The sequence below is a fragment of the Solea solea genome, chromosome 3, assembly GCF_958295425.1.
Source record: "Solea solea chromosome 3, fSolSol10.1, whole genome shotgun sequence".
NCBI classification, from domain to species: Eukaryota; Metazoa; Chordata; class Actinopteri; order Pleuronectiformes; family Soleidae; genus Solea; species Solea solea.
In genome coordinates this window covers 36292958-36315560 of record NC_081136.1, presented here as the reverse complement: position 1 = coordinate 36315560, position 22603 = coordinate 36292958, and the positions used below count along the sequence as shown (strand labels likewise).

General features: G+C 39.5%; 2 protein-coding genes across 6 annotated transcripts; one reads left to right on the top strand and one right to left on the bottom strand.

Moving 5' to 3' along the window:
* The first annotated feature begins 2960 nt into the window (after window positions 1-2960).
* On the top strand, window positions 2961-9515 carry LOC131457053 (acyl-coenzyme A thioesterase 1-like). 3 transcript variants are annotated; one of them, XM_058625830.1, is made up of 12 exons: window positions 3642-3787; window positions 4589-4685; window positions 4904-5133; window positions 5205-5304; window positions 5820-6004; window positions 6215-6378; window positions 6452-6571; window positions 7468-7544; window positions 7626-7719; window positions 7803-7883; window positions 8068-8206; window positions 9126-9515. In XM_058625830.1, the coding sequence occupies exons 3-12, from the start codon at window positions 4917-4919 to the stop codon at window positions 9248-9250; spliced, it is 1302 nt and encodes a 433-aa protein (XP_058481813.1). In that variant the 5' UTR covers window positions 3642-3787; window positions 4589-4685; window positions 4904-4916; the 3' UTR covers window positions 9251-9515. The 3 variants fall into 3 exon arrangements, with proteins under 3 accessions (XP_058481814.1, XP_058481813.1, XP_058481811.1); XM_058625831.1 differs by lacking the exons at window positions 3642-3787; window positions 4589-4685 and adding an exon at window positions 2961-3044; XM_058625828.1 differs by lacking the exon at window positions 4589-4685.
* Window positions 9516-10033: 518 nt separating this feature from the next.
* On the bottom strand, window positions 10034-22211 carry c3h12orf56 (chromosome 3 C12orf56 homolog). 3 transcript variants are annotated; one of them, XM_058625825.1, is made up of 14 exons: window positions 20567-22211; window positions 19440-19635; window positions 18816-18831; window positions 17163-17289; window positions 16619-16792; window positions 16414-16502; window positions 15534-15678; window positions 13061-13149; window positions 12855-12944; window positions 11360-11465; window positions 11205-11279; window positions 11054-11131; window positions 10784-10965; window positions 10034-10171 (listed from the first exon to the last, which is right to left on the bottom strand). In XM_058625825.1, the coding sequence occupies exons 1-14, from the start codon at window positions 20816-20818 to the stop codon at window positions 10060-10062; spliced, it is 1731 nt and encodes a 576-aa protein (XP_058481808.1). In that variant the 5' UTR covers window positions 20819-22211; the 3' UTR covers window positions 10034-10059. The 3 variants fall into 3 exon arrangements, with proteins under 3 accessions (XP_058481808.1, XP_058481809.1, XP_058481810.1); XM_058625826.1 differs by having other exon boundaries at window positions 11384-11465; XM_058625827.1 differs by having other exon boundaries at window positions 11396-11465.
* Between the last annotated feature and the right edge of the window lie 392 nt (window positions 22212-22603).

The window sequence follows — 22603 nt, the reverse complement described above, 5'->3', positions numbered from 1 at the left end:
AAGTGGTAAAAATCAGTTTTTTCAGGTGTTTCTCAGAGCACGGTCAGTGCCTCATACAATGACACCACAGAACGGTGTTATTTCTAAATATATTCATGTTTAAATACACATTCAGTCTTTGAATTAAGGCAGAAAATGATTCAAGCCAACAGTTCCCTGTGTTCTTGTGAGTGACTCTGAGTTAAGTGATGTGAAACATGACTGACAGGAGGAGGATAATCAGAACCAGAACCACGAGGCCTGAACTCGCTGAGTCGCCTGATGCTTAACTTAAACGCCGCTCACACACACACGCACACACACACACACGCACACACACGTGTTTGCAGGAGGTTTAGTCTGACTGAAAAAGCTGATAAGACGCCGCCTCATAATGAAAACATTCCAGATTATTTAAAGTGTTTTTCCTGCGCTGAAGCCTCTGGAATAACAAACACCTGGAAAACAACAACAACACTGTAATCTCTGCTCAGAGAAACAAACACAAACTAACAGCCATCCAAATCTATATCACTTAAGATGTGTTTAAACATGTGAATAGTATTGCGTTGAACGCTGTTCTGATCCATTAACTGTGTTGAAACGTCGTCTATAAGAACGTGCGACATCATTTCAGACCACTTATGAACGCATTTATGCCGAGTCATCTTTAAAGACACAGTTCTCCAACTGTGTCACAAATATTGTTGTAATAAACGGCCCAAACGTGACTCAGCTAAAATGCTTCTGCTTAAATAAAAATCCCTAACGGAAAAGCAAAAAGGGATGCCAAAATTCAAAAGGGCTGACTTCCTGTTGAGCTGAGGCCGTGGTTACCGTCGACTTTTTTGTTCGTCTTGGTCGGTAACTTCCTCCCACCAAGTTTCGGGAAATTCAGTGGAACTAAATTTTGCCTGTGTTTTCACCTTAGGGGGCGCTACAGAGGGAACTGTGCCAACATCGTGTTTTTGCCAGACCTGACCTCCGTGCAAAGTTTCAAGAGTTTTAATGCACGTTAATGTGCTCCAAAGTGACCAAAAGACACAAATAGAATAATAATCTGAAGGATTAACAATAGTTTCGGCCCCTGACGTTCGTGGTTCAGGCCCTGATTAATCAATATCACTATCAATCAATCGGCCTGTGACAGTGAGGACACAGAGAGGACACAGAGAGGACACAGTGAGAACACAGAGAGGACATAATCACATCATGTGATTCCTGTGTGGGCACTAATGAGCCATTCTGTGCCTTTAATTTACATAATCAATGATGATGATGATGATGATGATCTTCACAGACATAGACGTGACGGTGAACTGAGACCAACACACGACAGCAGAAAACAATCAATCAATAAAATTCACTGTATAATCAGAGATCATGGGAGATTATGGGATTAGAAAATAGAAGAAGAAGAAGAAGAAATAAAACAAACAAAAATAAATTTTAATAAACAAAAGGCATAAACCAAGACAAATTAAACGAATGAATGTGATTTGTTTCATTATATTGAAAAGATGAAACTATTTGACTTTGACACTGAAGTTTTTTTATTGACGCTCCTGAGCTACAGATTATGTGGCGAACACCGCGCTCTAGTGGCCACACACAGCAACTGCAGCATTTAATGATCACAGTTAATTTATTATGTACAGAATAAATTATGTTTATGAAAAACACACATGAACTGTTGCTTTTCATATAGACAGCGTATATATTCTATATCTATAATCTATGTATACATTTTATTATTTTTTTGATCTATTTATTCATATATTTTACTGTATTTTTTACTTTTTGTAAATAAGTACATTTGTGCTGTATTTTTGTCTATTTATTAAAATGATGTTTTGTGTATTTAATATTTTACTTTATTTTGTGTATTAATGAATATATTTGACTGTATTGTGTGTATTTATAAATATATTTACTGTATTTTGTGTATTTATAACTATATTTACTGTATTTTGTGTATTAATGAATATATTTGACTGTATTTCGTGTATTTATGAATATATTTGACTGTATTTTGTGTATTTATAAATATATTTGACTGTATTTTGTGTATTTATAATATATTTACTGTATTTTGTGTATTTATAACTATATTTACTGTATTTTGTGTATTAATGAATATATTTGACTGTATTTTGTGTATTTATAAATATATTTGACTGTATTTTGTGTATTTATAAATATATTTTACTGTATTTTGTGTATTAATTAATATATTTTACTGTATTTCGTGTATTTATGAATATATTTCACTGTAGTTTGTGTATTTATAAATATATTTTACTGTAGTTTGTGTATTAATGAATATATTTCACTATATTTTGTGTATTTATAAATATATTTCACTGTATTTTGTGTATTAATTAATATATTTGACTGTATTTTGTGTATTTATAAATATATTTGACTGTATTTTGTGTATTTATAAATATATTTGACTGTATTTTTGTTTATTGCACATTTGAAGATAAACACATGATAAATAACATGATAATAATGATAAATGATGAGTAAAAAACTGCTGAGTCACCTGTTAATTCTCTTTGTTTTAAGAAAAAAACCTAAATTGGTTTGAAATATTTCACTCATGTAATAAATGTGTTAATAAATTGGTGCTAACAAATGTTGTATTGTGTATTTTAAGATGAAATACAAATAAACGATCAAACAATTTTATTATTACTGGACTTCCTGGACCTTTGACCTCTGACCCACATCCACCGTCCATTCTGAACTTTTTCTGCTTATATTCAAGACTTTTATGATTGGTTCATATAAAACATAAACACAAACTTTGCATCAATAACATCATTAAAAAACTGTAAAATTGTAAACATTTAACGTCATCATTTTAAAATGTAAGCAGAATAATCAGAGGTTGTAGTGAATGTTACCTGGTTAATGACTTCACTCACTCACTCATTCACACACTCACTCACTCAGAGTGAGTGTGTGAAGGTTCACTCTTTTATCAGTGTGTGTGTAAAGTTCACGTGCGCTTCATCGTCTCAGCTGTGAATCACCGTCAGCTTGTCACGTTAAACTCCGTAAGTCACTTGATTTTGTAATTAATACAATGTTAACAATGCTGCTCACGTGATACAGGTCATTTTAATTGAATTAGTATGTTATTAAAAAAAAGATTGCGATAAATATCATATCATGGACCCAATATCGTGATATTATCGTGTCATAACTTTATGGGATTAATGTTATATATTTTTTGGTAGCATATTTTAAGTGTATTTTGGTACCGTGCAACCTTTTTTGAACATAGCAAATAAAAACAGTTTAAGAATTAAATACAAATTTGACAAATGATCAATACTTTTTTTTTGTTTTTACTACTATTAAATGTTACTCTTAAAAGTTGGGTTAATTCTATTGTTTGTTTTCCCCTAAAATTCTTTTTTAATGTAATTCATTATAACCATTGGTTCATATGATATCAAACATATTTGATCGATTCGTAATCGATTAATAAAGTTGGGAGGTTTTAAACAGCCTCGTGGGCGCGCGCGCTCGTCTCGTTCAACTTGTGCGCGCCCCCGACATTCTTCTGTGTCTCGCGGGTGAAGGAAGTAAAAAAACAGTTGGGAGGATTTATTTATTTGTTTTCTCTGATTTTTTTGCCCGAGAGTTCGCGTCAGTGACGTGTAAAAGTCTCACTGTAGTTTCTGAAAGTTTACTTTAGTTCGCGTTTAACTACGTTCATTTGGTTATATTTATTTATTTGTTTACTTGTTTTAAAGTTGGACCTTGAACACAGCACGACCTTAAGCAAACGTCGGTGAGTTTCGGTTAAAAACAGCCGTGAGACGTTCACTGTTTTTTCTCTCTGTGGTTAAAAAACCCAAGATCTTTTTTCGTGTTTTTTCTGCGTTTGCGAACACGTTTAAATGTTAAACGTCCGTTTTTAGCTAATCTCTCAAACTTAATCTCTCAAATTTAAAATTAACCTCCAACTACAAAACCGGTGTAACTTCCGGTTCGTTGGCATGTTTCGTCGGTGTCGCCGTGTCGTTTCCGTGCTGGTTTATACTGGTTTAACCTGCTAACTTTGCGTCAACGTTAGCCGGGGCCTGTGCTATGCTATGAGACGGGACTCCAGCTTCCGTCAACACTTTTACTATTAACCAATCAGATCGCTGGGAAACGCTGACGTCATCACTGTACGGATTCCTATAAGGCACAACTCTAATAATTCATGTATTCACATTGTTGTGAATACATGAATGTTTTTATGTAGATTACCTGTCAATCTATGCTAGTGGAGAGTGGAGAGACAGAAATATTGGTGCAGTTACATGAAAATCCCAAAGTGCTGTTTCATTTTTAATCGTATACATTTTCACTTATGTTTTACGCTTATAGATATTAAGTTTAATCATTTTATCTTCAAATTTAAAATAATGACACTTCAGTTTTACACAGAATGGAACTTGTTGTTCAATAAATGTCATGGCTACAACAATTCATTTATATGTTGATTATTAATAGATGACTGAATGAATTGTCAAGTGTTTTCATTATTGATTCGTCAGTTTAAGTGTTTTTTTAATAATTAAAACCCGTTTTTTTGATTTTTCAGCTTCTTAATTGGGAATATTTTCTGGATTCTTTGTTCCATAAAACAAAGAAATCATTCAAACTGAATCATTTTAGTTTGAAAACATCATCATTTCCAGATTTGACAAACACTGATCAACATTTTTCAACACTTTATGAAGCAAACAACTAATCGATTATAAAAATAAGGGTTATTGAATTATGTTCAGCATTTTTTTGTATTATTACTGAATATTAAACTGTTGTTTTTTTAAAGATAGAGGGGCGGGGCGGGGGGAGACAATCAAAACAAAGTTTGGTATTTTATATTTCTAAAACCTGTCTCGTGTCTCCACAGTTGATAGTGGACGATGTCTCAGGCCGCCGCCCCCCCGGTTCTCTGTGACACCCCCCCGGTTCTCTGTGTGGCCCCCTCTCGGGCTCTGGTGGACGAGAAGATCGCGGTGCTGGTGGAGAACCTTCCTCCGGGTTCTCTGGTGACCGTGCGCTCGCTGCATCACTCTGACGACCAGGACGACTGGGAGGCTTACGCTCACTACGTCAGCGACCACAGAGGAGTCGTCTCTGGTGGGTTCTGCTTCTCCTGAACAACTCCGAGCAACTTCTTATGGTTCTCATTTATTCTTTTGTCACCGTAGTTTCAGAGGACATGAGTTTTGGGGGAACGTACTCGGGGGTTGAACCCATGGGTTTGTTGTGGAGTTTGCGTCCCGTCCCAGGAAGTCGCACGGGCCTCAGGTAATGAAATCACTGAAAGACTGTAACTCTGTGGAGGAAATTACTTTGTGTAGAATATTAAGAAATGCATTTGTGAAACAGTTCAACTTGTTCTATATTTGTATTTGTTTATGAATGTTTTGTGTACTAAGATTATCATTCTTCCCGCCTCTTTTCATTACTTTTTTGAGGTTTTCTTTTCTGTGTGTTTGTGTTTGAGGAATGAAATAAAAAAGGAAAATAAATCATTTTATATTATTTTAACCTCGTGTGATTTGAAGATGAAAGAAAAGACCAAAAAATGATGAACTGATATAACCCTGGAATAAAGAAAACTCATTCTCACTCACATTTTAAGTTTTCTTCAGTATAAAATCAATCCAGTGATACAAACAGGAAGTGATAACGTCTAATTCTGCATGTTTTTGACGACGTCTCCTCTCTTGTTTTTCCTGGTTTTTGTCTCGTTGTCGGATCCTAAACAGACTTTTATCTTCAGGTTGCTGTTTAAACTGAAAACGCTGTGTCCTCGTCAGGTTGAGAAAGAAGAACGTCTGCACGCCGCTGCTCTTCCACATCTCGGTGCACGGCGGACACGAGGGCTTCAGGGAGCGGCCTCCTCTGGCGTCGGCGCTCATCGAGCGCTGGTACGTGGCGCCGGGCGTCCAGAGGATCGACGTCAGGGAGAGAGGAGTGAGAGGAACTCTGTTTCTGCCTCCAGGTGTGGTCAAATGTGTCATTTTTCACTATTGATGAGTTTTTTTGTGAATATTTACGCAAAAAATATTCGTTTTTTTGTTGCATATTAAAACCTGTGATTGGACATCACCCAGATTCATCCTGTGACTCCTCAGCGGGGCCTGACCCTCAGGTTGGGAACCGTTAACATTAGATATTTACGTATCTGTTTCTTCTTCGTCCTCCTCCTCAGGTCCAGGTCCGTTCCCCGGGGTTTTGGACATGTGGGGCGGCGGCGGCGGGCTTCACGAGTACCGCGCCGCCCTGCTGGCGTGTCACGGTTACGTCGCTCTGGCGTTGGAGTATTTCAAACCCGGAGAGCTGAAGTCGACGGATCTGGAGTACAGCTACTTTGAGGTTTGTGTCGCTCACTTCTGCCTCAGACTCGTCACCACTAGGTTTCACACTCTCACGGTTCTTTCATGTGCAGACGGCGTTCAACCTCATCCAGGAACATCCTCGAGTGATGGCGGACAGAGTCGGAATATTAGGTCTTTCCCTCGGCTCCAGTTTGGCTTTGTCTTTGGCAGCTGAGAGCAAAACGGTCCAGGTGAACTTTCATGAAATGTTATTGAAACAAGAAATTTGCCAAAAATATATTCGTGTGACTGAGTCGCTAGCAGCGACTGGTCGAGAGAACTGAACGTCACAAGAACTAGATCCTAGACCATAGACTCAACTAGAACTACTGTAGATCAGAATCTGTGGTGTTCCTTCACTCTTCACCGGCTCATCCACAAAAAACCTGATTCTTTTGTTTATTCATGACAAATAAAATGGAGGATTTGATCAAAGGAACTGTTCACCTATCATCCAGGAAATGAACAATGAACCAACCAACCAACCAATCAATCAACCAATCAACAATGAACCAACATCCAATGAGCAAAGCAACATCAACGACCATTAACAAACCAATCAACAAACAATGAATACATTTACCAAGCAATAAACAAAAAAGTAAACAACCAACACACAAACAACCAACAAAACATTTACAATCAACACACAAACAACCAACAAAACATTTACAATCAACACACGAACAATTAACCAAGCAACAATTTAACAAATCGACCAAAACTAACAAGTAGCCAACCAATCAATGAATTAACAATGAACCAACAGTTAACCAAACCAACAACTAACCAACTAGGAAAGCAACATCAACGACCATTAACCAACCAGTAAACAAACAAGTAATCAACCAACTAACAACAACCACCAACAAATCAAAGAACAATTAACCAACCAGCAGTTAACAAAACCACCAACCAAACAACAAGCAGTTAACAATAAACAGTCTCTAACCCTTAAATAACCAACCCCCCCCCCAAACCCTTAGCCAACTAATACCAAACTGTAATCCATCAACCAACCACCACTATCTCTACTAACTAACCAACCAACCAGCTGTAAGTCATAATCGGGTTGTTTGTGTTTCAGCCTCGCGCCTGTATTTGCATCGGCAGCAACCACTGCAGTGGGAGGAGCCTCAGCGGGAGCCCCATGGTGTTGATCACGTAGGTAAACGCGTTTGTCGGTAAAAACGAAAAAAAACGTAAAAACGTTTGTTTGCTAACCGCGTCAGTGTGCGACGACAGGAATCCGGAGGGGATGCGCGTGGACGAGAACAACCACCACATCTGGAGAGACATGGCTTTGTCCATCCTGGAGGACGAGTCCAAACTGGTGGACGTAAGGAAGGACAAATAAAATATGTCGTTCTTTTATCGGACAATGTTTTTTACGTCTTTTTTTAAAGATGTTTCTCGTGACAGGTTGGGAAAATAAGTTGTCCTCTGATGGTGGTCAACGGGGCTGATGATCAGAACTGGCCCTCGACAGAAATGGCTGACGACGTGAGTATAAACACAAACAAAGACCATTAAAATGATCTTTTAAGTGTCAATGGTTCAGGAAATCATTTGGGCTATTATTTTGACACTTTATAAAGGAAGTAGTTTGTCTAAAGACTGAGCGAATGAATAAAAAATCCATGTTTTTTCAGCTGTAACAGTGTTTTTTTTGTTGTTGGACGCTCAGATCACTCGAAGGATGCGAGCAGCGGGGAAAGAGCACCTGTTGACCAGACTGGAATATCCTGACGCCGGACACCTGATCGAGCCGCCGTTCTCGCCTCACTTCAGAGCGACAAACTTCATGGTACAAGGCAGACAAAAAGGTATGAGTCAAAGACGGACGGACGGACAGACAGACTAACTGTTCTTTAGTGCAGAAGGGTTCCCACAGTGCCTCGGAAAAATCTGGTACCATCCCTTCATGCCACGTTACATTTCCCCTAAATAAAAACCCTGGTCCGCGGTCGTCTGTGTGAACTGTACACACACTTGTTTTTGTCAAAACAGACTAAATAAACCGAAACTATCAGAACTTTCTGGAGGTTACCAAAGTTAGTGCAGTCAGGATATGGAACATGCAAATTTGGCATTTTTAAATATGTTTTACTGCCCTTTTTGTTTCTTTTATTTCCCTATATGGTATAAAAAAATTAAAAAATTTGCCATGGGACTATTTAAGTTAATATCCAGCTAGCTTAGCTAGATAGCAACTGACTAATAGCTAGATAGCAACTGACTAATAGCTAGATAGACAGGTAGCTTAGCTAGATAGCAACTAATTAATAGCTAGATAGACAGCTAGCTTTGCTAGATAGCAACTCACTAATAGCTAGATAGACAGCTAGCTTTGCTAGATAGAAACTCACTAATAGCTAGATAGACAGCTAGCCTGGCTAGATGTGATACATACATAGCATCACAAAAACAAGCTTGAGCTTCATAAGTTAACAAATTGAGACAAAGACTAGTAGCGTTTTTCCATTATACAGTTCTAGCACGACTCAGCTCAACTTGTTTTTGTTTTTTCTTCTCGCCCGACACAAGAATCAAAGGCAACAATGTCCAACTGTAGATCAAAGTTAAAAAGATTTTAAAATCCTGAAAACATGCGTTCATCTCCAACATTTAGCAAAGCAAATGTCTAACATGTCAATATTTAACAGTTCAAAAGATGTCTGTACGTACTTTTCTGTTTCAACTGTCGTGATGGTAATGGTGGGCGTGTTCTCCATGTCATTGTAGTCATTCTGTTGTGGGGCGGTCAAACCAAACCGCACTCGGACGCTCAGGAAGATTCCTGGAGGAAGATCCTGAGCTTCCTGCAGCAGCATCTCTACGGCAACCAGTGTCCCAAAGCTAAGCTGTGAGCTGAGACGTTAGCGTCAGCGAGGCCTGCTAGGAAAAAAACGCTGCTGATAACGACCAAGTCTGATGTACAGAATATGAACTTGACTCCTCCCACTGTGTTTCTACTCATCATCTTCACAAGGATCGCACAAAAAGAACTTCAATGCTAACACTAGCAAAGTTTGCTATAGCTATCGTGGTACGGTCTCGTTTGGTTTGTACGGTTTGAGCTTTAACACAAATGACAACCAACATGCTGGAAAACTAAAATGATTTCTTAAGCTAGCACCCGTTCTGGAATATTGGCTAGCACCCATATTGAAATATTAACATACAATTTTTTTGTTAAGCTAGCATCCATGCTGGAATATTAGTGTCTCATGATTTGTTTTACAAACACTTGTTCTGGAATATTAGCATAAAATGATTTGTTAAGCTAGCACCGGTTCTGGAATATTATAAACACGTTATTTCTTTGGCTAGCACAAATATTAGCATACAGTAATTTATATATGTTTTCCAGCTAGCATTCGTGCTGGATTATTAGCACAACATGATTTGTTTTGTTGCTGACAAAGTTGATGTTAAATCGTAAACATTGACTCAACACTGACCTCGATCTTCAGCACTTGAACGCACCACGGGAACGATGACGACAGACTTTTATTTCAGTGTAACAGTGAATGTGGGGCAGCTACACGGCAGCGAGCTAAGCTAACAGAGCTTAGAGTATTCCTAAGTGCTGTGAAACAAACACACACATAAACACACATTAAGCCTGGTGTGTTTGTTTAAAGGCACACGGTCGTTCTGTGATTGTGTGTTCGTATCATTTTTGTCGCATTAGCGACAGGAAGTTGTCGACCAGACGCAGAGTCGGCGACGTGATCGGGAAACGAGGCGACAACTTCTCCTTGACGCACGACGGCTTCACCAAGTATCTGAGAAATAAAAACCAGAACAAGACAACATTTAAATCAATTTAAATGTTCTCAAATATTAAGATTCTCAACATTTACGTTTCTTTATCATTATTTCTTCAGAAGAATTGATTAAAAATGTATTTGATCAAATAATATTAATTTATTCATTGATCTGTTAAACTCAAATATGTTCATTTATTTACAATAAAACCAGTTAAGACCACGTTTAGTGAACTTAACAGGAAATCTATAATATTTAATCCGTGTAAAGTGATTAAAAATGAAGAAATCAGTGAATCTACTTTGGTTTTTCTTCACAAATACATTATTTTATTCTTTTTAATAGGAAATTAAATCAATAAAAACAATTGATTATTATTATTATCAATAGGAAATTAAGTCATTTTTACTGACTTTAGTGAGTTCAATTATTTTTTTCTTCCTGCTTTAAAAAAATGTATCAACATTAAATTGTTAAATCATTCATTTCTTTGATTTTTCACATTAATAAGCTCAACTTTGAGAGACTTTTCTTCAGTTCAGATATGGATATTGATACTTCAAGTCAAACTCCTAAACAAGTTTTTGTTAAAATTCTATTTCAAAGAAGGTAAAAAAGTCCCCGCCCACCTGAACTCCTCCCTCAACTGTGATCGAACGTGCTGAGTCAGCGCGCCGTCGTGCTGCAGACAGGCCAGCAGGAGGCGACAGCGCTGGAACAGCAGGACAGACTGGGCGGGGCTCAGCACCGCCCCCTGCAGGCCGGACAGAACCAGCACCACCTGCTGAGCCTGGTGTGTGACGAAGGTGAGCTGCGGGAGAGCAGACGGAGGTCAAATAAAGGTTAGATCCAGAGCGTGGCGCGACCTTCGACCTCCGTGGTGTTGGCGTGATGTTTACCAGGTGGGGATGAGTTTTGAGGACGCGCAGGATCCAAGCCACGGACAGGAAGTCATCAGCGGAGAAACGCCTGCTCGTCTGAGACACAAACACACGCAATTAGTAACTAAAAATCTTTCCCCCCCACACTGACCTCTGACCCCGAACTCACCTCCAGACCCAGGAGCAGCAGTTCAAAGAGCAGCCGGCAGGCGGCGTCCAGGTACTCGGACAGTAAAACCTGAATCTGACACCACAGACGAGAACCAGAGATTTATTAAAAGAATAAATAATAGTAAAATGTTTAAATGATGGAGATCAGCTGACCTCTGAGCTGACCTCTGAGCTGACCTCTGAGCTGACCTCTGAACTCTGTGATTGTTGATGAGGATCACAGATCACAGCGAGGAGCATCCTGGAGGCCAGAGCACCGCTGACAACAACAAAACACACTTGAACTGTTGATAAAGTTCAGCAAATTCAGATTTAATCTGCGGATTAATCGTATAATCTTTAAATCTGTGGAGATTGACGAATCGTATTGTCCATAAAATGTCTCATTTTTGTCAGTTTGAATGATTTCTTTGTTTTTAAGGAGCAAAAGAAAGTAGAAAATATTCACATTTAAGAAGCAGAAAAATGACAGAAAGTAGAAAAAATTCACATTTAAGAAGCTGAAAAATGACAGAAAATAGAAAATCTTCACATTAAAGAAGCTGAAAATGACAGAAAGTAGAAAATATTCACATTTTAGAAGCTGAAAAATGACAGAAAATAGAAAATCTTCACATTAAAGAAGCTGAAAATGACAGAAAGTAGAAAATATTCACATTTAAGAAGCTGAAAAATGACAGAAAATAGAAAATATTCACATTTAAGAAGCTGAAAATGACAGAAAATAGAAAATATTCACATTTAAGAAGCTGAAAAATGACAGAAAGTAGAAAATATTCACATTTAAGAAGCAAAAAAATGACAGAAAATAGAAAATAATCACATTTAAGAAGCTGAAAAATGACAAAGTAGAAAATATTCACATTTAAGAAACTGAAAAATGACAGAAAGTAGAAAATGTTCACATTTAAGAAGCTGAAAAATGACAGAAAGTAGAAAATGTTCACATTTAAGAAGCTGAAAATGACAGAAAGTAGAAAACATTCAGATTTAAGAAGCTGAAAATGACAGAAAGTAGAAAATATTCACATTTAAGAAGCTGAAAAATGACAGAAAGTAGAAAATATTCACATTTAAGAAGCTGAAAATGACAGAAAGTAGAAAATATTCAGATTTAAGAAGCTGAAAATGACAGAAAGTAGAAAATATTCACATTTAAGAAGCTGAAAAATGACAGAAAGTAGAAAATATTCACATTTAAGCAGCTGAAAAATGACAGAAAGTAGAAAATGTTCACATTTAAGAAGCTGAAAATGACAGAAAGTAGAAAATATTCAGATTTAAGAAGCTGAAAATGACAGAAAGTAGAAAATATTCACATTTAAGAAGCTGAAAAATGACAGAAAGTAGAAAATATTCACATTTAAGAAGCTGAAAAATGACAGAAAGTAGAAAATATTCACATTTAAGAAGCTGAAAAATGACAGAAAGTAGAAAACATTCACATTTAAGAAGCTGAAAAATGACAGAAAGTAGAAAACATTCACATTTAAGAAGCTGAAAAATGACAGAAAGTGGAAAATATTCACATTTAAGAAGCTGAAAAATGACAGAAAGTAGAAAATATTCACATTTAAAAGCTGAAAAATGACAGAAAGTAGAAAATATTCACATTTAAAAGCTGAAAAATGACAGGAACAGAGTTTACTTGTTAGCACAGAGTGTGTTGAGTCTCACAGCTTCTCTCTGGGTCTCTGAGAACATGACGACGAGCGTCTCCACGATCACTTTCCTCAGTCTGAAAAACACATGACATGAAAACACACTGAAGACCACGGAACACACTAACACTGTAACACCTGACATGTTAATAATAATAATCATTAACGTTGACATTAATAATGTGGATCTTACAGGATCTGGTCTTCAGTGTTGACTCCACTGAGGCTCTGAGTGTGAAGAGATTCTTCCAGAGTCTGAACCAGGAAAACGCACAACTCAGACTGAGACACACACATACACACACACAGACACACACACACACACATAACACATGTCTAATAATGGCAAAGTGTCATTTGATGTAAAGAGAAAGTTATGGAATTAGATTTGTGTCAATAATTAAAAACAACACTTTTTATTATTAGTGCCTGCAGCTGCAAGGCATTCTAGTGAGAACCCTAGGGTTCTCACTAGAATGCCTTGCGCTGCAAGGCATCTCTTGTAATCGTGCGCGTTTATTCTGCTTTTTATTCTCGCGCCCTCCCGTTATTTCGGCACGCTACTCCTCCTGCATCTTTGAGAAACCCCCAACACAAGTTATATCAAAATGTGCGCCTTGACCGGGAATGGTGTGCTATGACTTTTCTAAGATTTTCATATAACCATTGGGATAATATTTACAAAAAACTGAACAAAAATTAACATTGAAGTGGATGGGAGACCGAAAAAAACCAAGCCCGCTTTGGAGCATCACAGTGTCGTCATACTTTAACGTAGAAACGTGGTTGGAAGTTTAAACGGGTCACAAGACTTGGGACTTTTCTGACCTAAGTCGACATTTTGATACATGTTACGGTTTTTGAACTATCGCAGTTTAAGTTTTGTACTTTTTTTCAAAGCTTTCTGATTTTATAATGGGTGTGTGTGTGGTCGTTAGGTGTGAGCTAGAGTGACACACTCTAGCAAGATCCAGCAAAATAATCAGAAAAACTTCTAAACAAACTCTTCTCCTGCCCACAATTTCCAACCTACAGAGACAATTTTTACATCAAAATGTTGCCATGGTTGTCGTCTAACCCTGTGTGTGTTTGTCATGTTCATATGACTTGTAGTTTTTCTTAAAATCACCTCAAAGCACAGAGAACTCTGGTCACAGTCTCAATTCACTCCCATGTTAAAATGTCTGCTTTGGAGTTGTGGAAAATCAAGATGAGGGTGATTTTAAAACTGTGATTTCTCTGTCAATTCACGCCCGTTTGTCACAAATTTTGAGATGGGAGCTGCTGAAAGCCTCCTGGCGCTCACAAACCAAAAATTTTATCTCTATCATCAACCGTTCTTGAGATATGACAACTTTAAAACATGCTGTTTTCTCTGTGAGAATGGGAAACAGAGGGGATTGTGAATCTCTCTCTCTCCCTCTCTCCTGTCACTCCAGCAGTTTGCCCCGCCCCCTCCTCTGCCGGCCCTGATTACACACACCTGCTGACAATTAAGCCATGTGGACTATAAAAACTCCCTGTTCCCCTGTTTCAGTGCCAGTGTGTTTTCGTCCATGCCTGATCACCATAGCGCCTCGTCACAGCCCCAGAATCCTCAAGTTTTTGATCCTCTTGGTGAGCGGCGCTTTATTTTGTAAGTTTTCTTATCATAGCCTGTTAGCTGATACCTTAGTTAAGATTTATAGCTTTTGTTTTCCTCCTTGGGAGAGATTTTTTGTTTGTTAATTTTCACAGCCTTTTAGGAACTCCAATCACTAGGCTTGTGACTTACCTTTTATTAGTTAGATCCAATCATTTAGATTGCGTTTTGTTTTTTATCTCATTCTTAGTTGGTTAAGGATCGCCAATCATTAGGATTGTGCTTTTGAGTTAGCTTTTGTTTTGAAGTGTTTAGAGCCGTGTTTTCCTCCGTTTGGAGAGTTTTCTGTTTAAGTTTTACATGATAACCTTAGTCCGAGTATGTTTCCTCTTCGGAGTGATTTTTTTGTTCCGCGTTTATAGTTCCACAACGTTTCTCTTGTAGAGCGTTGCGCTCGCAATTTGTTATAGGTTTTCATAGCCACGCTTTTGTTTTTCCTCAGTAAAGAGGACCTGCCGTGAGAATTGTTTACGAGTGCCAATAAAGACAATTAAAAGGCCTCTGCGTCTGAGTCCTCTCTGATCCGTCTTGTTATCTCCTCTAAAACTTGGTGTTTTTAAAGGGTGAGTCCACCAAAATACCACTCTGTCTAAATGCTTTTAAAGGTTCAATCCACATTTTTAGATTTTATAACGCAGGTGTTCGGAAGGGGGAGGGGGCATCAGGGAGTGGGAGGGGTTTATGAGTTATTCTCTTTCAAAGGGTGATTCCACCAAAATACCACTCAATCCTTTACCAGCACAAGTCCTGCACGCGAAGACACATGCCGCAAGAACTGCAGGCACACTCGAAATTTCGGCACGGAATTGCGGAAATCTAGTTATTATTTCATCATTCAAAAATATTCTATTTTATTGTTTGAAAATACACTTCTGTTTCTTTGCGCCGTGGTCCAGACGGACGAATCTAATTCCACGGAGAGTTTCAAATCGATGGAGCTAAAACATTTAAAGTCGCTGTCTTTTGCTTTATCCATGCGAAGCAAACAGATGCCTGTAAACAAACAAACAAACAAACGTCTCACCCTCCAGAACAGAGACACCAGAGAGACGTTCCCATGAGCCGCCGTCTTCAGCTCCTGCAGCAGCAGAAACACTCGGTCCACACTGTTACTGTCCTGCAGCAGCTCTGAGGTCAGCTGATCAAACAGGTGACACGTCCACGCCCAGCTGCACACACACACACGCACACACACACACACACAAGCATCTGTTTTAATAACGTGTTTAAAACTAAGTCATAATTCATCACCTCTCAAAATAACATTAGCTTTTAGCAAAATGCCGCTAAATGAGTCGCTACGTGACGCACACATTTACTCGCATCGCGATTTATATCGCGATTTGGTTCACGATGTTTCGATAGTTCCATTGAAAAAGCACGTTTACACACAAAATGGCCGCCACACAGAGCACCACGCTAACTTTTCTTATAAGCATGCTAATTTCACGTTGTTTATGTTTTATATCTACAGTACAATAAATTCAAGCAAAGTTTTTTTTAGCATGACGCAATGTTACAAAACCAAGGTTACGATGGACGTAGTTAGCAGTAGCGTTAGCCCCAGGACTGAAGTTGCTGGTTCACAGTCGCTGTTAACGCGTCTTGAAAACCTGCGATAAACGTAACATTTAGCGTGCGCTTGTACAGAACATGTTACTGGAGTCTTCCACCAGGGGGCGGAGCACAAAAATCTCACCGTACACTCTAGTGGGAAAATCAAAGATGTCGTAATATCTGTGCTGCCCCCTACTGTTCATGTGAGTACTGCATCTGGTGGAATATTTGCGTTAATTTCTGACAAACGCAGCGCGACAAAACAGACTCTGTAAATGTCGTGATTCGTACAATTAGTTTGTTGGAAGTGTGTCACGGGGAGTGGGCGTGGCTTAAGTTGCTGTTACCTGAGAGCAGGACGCCATTTTCCAGGGGCGGAGTCGGAGCAAGAGCCGCACTTTCTTCGGTAGAGAGGGTCCAACAACAGAGTGGACCTCTGTGCACACACACACACACACACACACACACACACAGGTGTAAGGCACTCTGCTGCCACCTGGTGGCTGCTCTCACAGATCAGGATGTGTGTTATCGTGAACGCGTCACACTCACGATGATGAATCTGTTCCACGCGCTCTGCAGCTGCAGGTAAAGTCTGGACGACTGTGACACGGCGTACAGATGAAGCTCCGCCTCCCGCTCCGCCCACTCCCCCTCCTCACAGCCGACTTCTTCGTAGTCTCGTCTCAGGAGACGCGACAGAACCGAAGCGCTCCACCGCGGCACCTGCGACGCGACAGTCGCGCGGATATTTAGTAAGAAAAATGTATTCTGCGTCATTTTTTCCACAAAAACTACGTAAAAAGATTTGTGGAATTCTGTGCTAATTTTAGGCTGCATTCCAGTTGTAGTCGGAAGTCGGATTTCCAACTTGGAAAATCGGAGCTAGCTCACATGGAAACAGTACTTAAATTTTTCGTGCTCCATCCTGATGTGAAGCATTCCAGTTCTTGTCGGAAGTCGGATTTCCAGCTCAGACAGTCGGAACAACATCACAGAGATTCCAAAATGGCTGCCACTGGCATCCATTATAAAACATACTTTAATTTTGACATGAATCCGTTGTAAACACAGAACTCTCCTCGCTCGTCTGTACCTGCGCGCGGACTCCTGCAGGGGGCGGCAGAGGCGTGGCTGAGCTGGTGGGAGGGCGAGGAATCTTCACCAGACTCAGAGAGTCCGAGTTTGGACAAGAAGCCGAACGAGAGGATTTCAAACGTTCACTGTGAACCACACACACACAACAGCAGTGACATTAGTGTGTGTGTGTGTGTGTGTGTGTGTGTGTTTATATCACACATGTGACTGATGATGAATCACAGTTTCTGCTCTGGTTCTGCTCTGGTTCTGCTCTGGTTCTCCACTGGCTCTGCTCTGGTACTGCTCTGGTTCTCCTCTGGCTCTGCTCTGGTTCTGCTCTGGCCCTGCTCTGGTTCAGCTCTGGTTCAGCTCTGGCTCTGCTCTGGCTCTGCTCTGGTTCCGCTCTGGCTCTGCTCTGGTTCTGCTCTGGCTGTGGTTCTGCTCTGGCTGTGGTTCTGCTCTGGTTCTGCTCTGGCTGTGGTTCTGCTCTGGTTCTGCTCTGGCTCTGCTCTGGCTCTGCTCTGGTTCTGCTCTGGCTCTTCTCTGGTTCTGCTCTGGTTCAGCTCTGGTTCTGCTCTGGCTCTGCTCTGGTTCTGCTCTGGCTGTGGTTCTGCTCTGGTTCTGCTCTGGCTCTGCTCTGGTTCTGCTCTGGTTCTGCTCTGGCTCTGGTTCTGCTCTGGTTCTGCTCTGGTTCTGCTCTGGCTCTGGTTCTGCTCTGGCTCTGGTTCTGCTCTGGCTCTGCTCTGGTTCTGCTCTGGCTGTGGTTCTGCTCTGGTTCTGCTCTGGCTCTGCTCTGGCTCTGCTCTGGTTCTGCTCTGGCTGTGGTTCTGCTCTGGTTCTGCTCTGGCTCTGCTCTGGTTCTGCTCTGGCTCTGCTCTGGTTCTGCCTCCTGCAGCGTCTCCATGTTAATGAGCAGCAGGTGAAACTCTTCTCTCTTCAGTGAATAAGTCATGAGTCACCTGAAACACGGATTCTCCGGAGACTCGGCTCAGGTGAGACGGAGCAGAACCTCCGCGGCGTCAGCTCACTTTCATTAACTCAACAGCTTTCTTTTATCCCACACTTTTAAAAAGGAAAAAAACTCTGACTGAATCCTAATCTTAATCCTCAGTATTCAGACGCCTCCTCACACTGAAGGAAAAAAATGTGGGATTTCTGTGATTTAAAGTGAGAATTTTGGAGAAAAGAGCATGAAATTTGGAGATTTAAAGTCATAAAATTGCAATTCCGATAAATATAATGCGAATTCTGAAATTTTTCCTCAATTATGACAAGAAAACTAAATTCACTGGAGAAGAATTTTCACATAATCTCAAACACACTCGCTCTACAGCAGATTTAACACTTACATTTATAACAGAACTAAAGTTTCACCAAATCATTCAAACAGATAATTTATGTCACAAATAATTAGAATATAAACTTTATTTGATGATTTCTTACATTTGCTCACATGTGACATAGTCAACTTAACTGAAGAATATTGATTATTGTCATTATTATTATCATCAGATATTTTCACCTTGTCTTCCTTTGAAAAGTGAGAACAACCACAGCCGGTGACAGGATACAAACACCTGTGTGTGTGTGTGTGTGTGTGTGTGTGTGTGCGTGTGTGTGTGTGTGTGTGTGTGTGAGTGTGTGAGTGTGCGTGTGTGTGTGCACTCACCTCTCTGCAGGATATCCTGTCAGACACGAGACACCGGACGGTTTAAGATTTCAGGAGAAAGAAAAAAAACGACAAACACAAGGATCAGATCACTGATTTCAATCTGTCGAGGAAACTAAACTAACAATTTAAAATGTGAAATATATATACATATATATGTATATATGTATATATATATATATACACACATATACATATATATATACATATATATATAGATAGATAGACATATTATATTGGCCTTAATCTGTGGCTTTACACTGTGAATTAAGCAGGGACACAGGGGAAAAACTGATTTTAGCCACTAAACAAAAACCACTCACTCTCCCACACCAAAGCCCATAGAGAAAACCAGTGATTTTAACATCTCACACACACACACACGCACAGGAGTTGTTGATCCACTGCTGCCTCCATCACTGAGTTCAAATGTCTTCTTTTTGTGAATTCGGCATTTGAACTCCAGCATTCAGATTAAGTTAAATGACACAAAGTGACCACACGAGGCAGCAGTAGACCAGCAGCTCTTGTCCCATCGTGAGCTAAAATCACTGATTTTCTCTATGGGCTTTGGTGTGGGAGAGTGTTGGAAAAATAATAATAATAAAGTGGGGGTTTTTTTACCTTCAAACGTGAGCGTTGTTGACGGACTGTGACTGTTTCTGCGAAAGGGCGGGGCTACACGCGGAAAGCCCGCCCCTTTGTCTCTCCTCAACCAATCACGTCCCTTGTCAGCAGGCTTGTTGGTGACGTAGATGATTCTCACGTGTTGACTGTGTTCACGGTCTTTTCCACTCAGGAAACCTGGAAGGTCGTTGACCTGTGTGTGTGTGTGTGTGTGTGTGTGGTGTCAAATATGTAATTACATACACAATGATGCGTTCAAAGACCCTGGTAAATACATCACTTTTACCTATTCCACAACATGTTAAACTTTGAGATGCATTCAATGACCTTTGGAAATTTGATCACTTCACAGGGGTCCACACCCACACACACAAAAAAAGTCTGATCGACATTTTACAATTTGACGAATAATCCAATCATTTACATCATTTCTATAATTAAACATTAATGTTAACAGATGTTGTAACGATAACTCTGCTGTTAATAAAGTTATTCACTGTGATCGACTTTGACAGAAACGAAAAGTGACAGTGAAGGTATCACAGTTCACCACAGACTGGGATTACAGGATTAACACTTCACCTTTGACCTCTGACATAATGAGATCTTAGAGGCTAATACACACACACACACCATAGTAGCGTAGCATAAAGCTATCTCTAAACGTGTCGTCATTTTAAATTTAGTCACTTTTCACTTTTAAAGACGGTAAATTAACATAAAACTACATTTACTGCTGAAAAAATGATTAAAAATTCAGAATTACATTCAAATCTGTTTCTAACAGGTAAGAAAACAACATTACTGAGGAGTAAGAGAAGAAAATATAATATTAATACCAAATAAAATCAATTATTTTCTGCATAACTCTGAGATGTTTACTACATTTACAGTGGGGGGCCTCTACAACAATACTTTGCCCCGGGCCTCTTCATTAGTTTGTCTGTCCATGTTTATAATGATTTAAATCTAAAGAAATCGCTCAATATTTTAACAAAATAAAAGATTTTAGTTGATAAAAATAACAAATGTTTAAAAATGCTTTAAAAAAAAACAAGAAAATTGGACATTTTCGACTTTAACCGTTTGAATTTTCACGGTTAATTGAAGTTTTCTTGACTCACCAACTCGATGTCGCGCACGCGCCTGAAGCTGACGGCCACGGTGAGCGTGCGCGGCGCGTGCTCGGTGACATACACGCGCTCGTCGCTCAGCACCGCGTGCATATAGACCTTGTTCACGGTCTCTGACGTCACCACGCACGGCTCGTGCGCGCGGATGCGCTCGTACTCGCACCGCTCCAGGTTCCGCTTCAGGAACGAGTCCAGTTGGATGTTTCGGCGGGAAAGGAGAGTCCCGGACCCGGTCCGAGCCATGACGGTACCGGTTCGTTGGGGATGACGTCACCCTCCGGCGCGTGGTCCTCCAGTGTCTCCGTCCATCCTGTGTGTGTGTGTGTGAGCAGGTGTCCTCTGAGGGCTTCACCTCTCTCTGCTCTGTGATTGGTCAGTGAAGGAGAGGAGAAGCTCTCTGATTGGTCACCTCCATCAGTCTGATTAACCTCCCAGCATGCACCGGGACAAACACCAAACACTTTGATCTACACTTCACTGAGGACACATGAGTTTATGAAAACGTTCAACATTCAACAGTCTTTTTGTGTTACTTTGTGTCTCTTTTTGATTATTTTGTGTATTTTTTGGTTAGTCTGTGTCACATTTTGGTTGTTTTGTGTTATTTTGGGTCTCTTTTGTGTCTTTTAGTGGTTGTTTGAGTCTCTTTTGGATTATTATGTATTTCTCTGTCTCTTTTTTGATTATTTTTGGGGTTCTGTGTCTTTTTGTGTCTCTTTTTGGTTATTTTGTGTGTGTTTTAGTTATTTTGTGTCTTTTTGTGTTTTTTTAAGTCACTTTTTGGTTGTTTCGTGTTATTTTGTGTCTCTGTTGTGTATTTCTGTGGTTGTTTGTGTCTCTCTGTGGTTGTGATGTGTATTTTTATGTAAAAATGAACCCTGTGTTGATGCGCTTCTCACATTTCACCACTAGAGGGCACTGAAGTATAGAACGTCTCTTTGCCTCCTGTTTTAATTCTCAGATGTGAAGTGTGTGACATTTTCTCCTCCTTTATCTCTCTCTCTGTCACACACACACACACACACACACAGAGCAGCTTTGTCACACAGATGAAGGCACTTTTGTTGTTGTTGTTGTTCTTTGTTGTTGAACGTTCCACTGACTGTATATTTAATCACTTTATCTCCACCAGGAGACAAACATGTCTCTGAGACAGACTCAATCAAGTCCTCTGACGTGAAATATCAACGTTTTTGTCTCTTTTTGTGTCTTTGAGTTTGAGTTTTGTGTCATCGCTGTAGTTTTAATGTTGTCAAAGTTTTGTGCGACTGTCATTTTGTGACTTTGTGACATTTTTTGTCTCTTTATTGTAGTTTTATTGACATTTGAGGTGTTTTCTGTCTCTTTGTACTAGTTTTGTGTGAATTTGTTATCATATTGTATTTTCCATCAGCTATTTTGTGTATCATTTTGTATATTTTCAGTTTCTTTTTCGTAGTTTTGTGCGTCTTTGAGTTGTTTTCGTATCCTCTCTGCAGTCATTTTTATTTTATTTCAATCGTAACTTTGTGTCCTTTTTTTGTCTTTTTTGTGTCATGGTCATTTTTTCATCAGCTGACCTTTGACCTTGCGTGGTTATTTTGTCTTTTTGTTCTCGTTTTATGCGTTGTTGTCATTTTCATACAGTCCCTTTCTTTTTTTAAGCGTCTTTGACATTTTATTTTTGCATCTTTCGATGATAATTCCGTGTTTTTGGGTCTGTTTTTGTCTCTTTGTCGTATTTATGTGCGTCTTTGTTGTCATTTTGTGATTTTCTGAGTCAATTCATGTCTTTTTGTCAGTTTTTTTTTGTCTCTCTGTAGCACTTTATCTTCTAGTGGTTGTATCCTGTTAATTTAATATCCGTCTTTGCAGTTTTTTGTCTATCCTGTCTCTGTGTGTCTGTTTTTTCTGTCTTTGTGGTCCTGTTGCACTTGGTGTAACTTAGAGTGTGATTAAGATGAATTTACTTGTGTATTGAACACGTTTTGTGAGTGTGTTTGTGTTGCAGCTGCAGCAGCAGTTGTGGGTCGTCGTCTCACACTGTCG

What these genes read in the sequence shown, in the direction of transcription:
- LOC131457053 (XM_058625831.1), top strand. Translation starts at nt 4,917, where the DNA reads ATGTCTCAGGCCGCCGCCCCCCCGGTTCTCTGTGACACCCCCCCGGTT. An exon ending in ACGAGTCCAAACTGGTGGAC is followed by an intron (nt 7,720 to 7,802) that starts GTAAGGAAGGAC and finishes TTCTCGTGACAG; the next exon opens with GTTGGGAAAATAAGTTGTCC. An exon ending in CGACAGAAATGGCTGACGAC is followed by an intron (nt 7,884 to 8,067) that starts GTGAGTATAAAC and finishes TTGGACGCTCAG; the next exon opens with ATCACTCGAAGGATGCGAGC.
- c3h12orf56 (XM_058625825.1), bottom strand. Translation starts at nt 20,818, where the DNA reads ATGGCTCGGACCGGGTCCGGGACTCTCCTTTCCCGCCGAAACATCCAA. An exon ending in AACACACTCTGTGCTAACAA is followed by an intron (nt 11,466 to 12,854) that starts GTAAACTCTGTT and finishes TGTTGTTGTCAG; the next exon opens with CGGTGCTCTGGCCTCCAGGA. An exon ending in TGCTGCTCCTGGGTCTGGAG is followed by an intron (nt 11,132 to 11,204) that starts GTGAGTTCGGGG and finishes TTTGTGTCTCAG; the next exon opens with ACGAGCAGGCGTTTCTCCGC.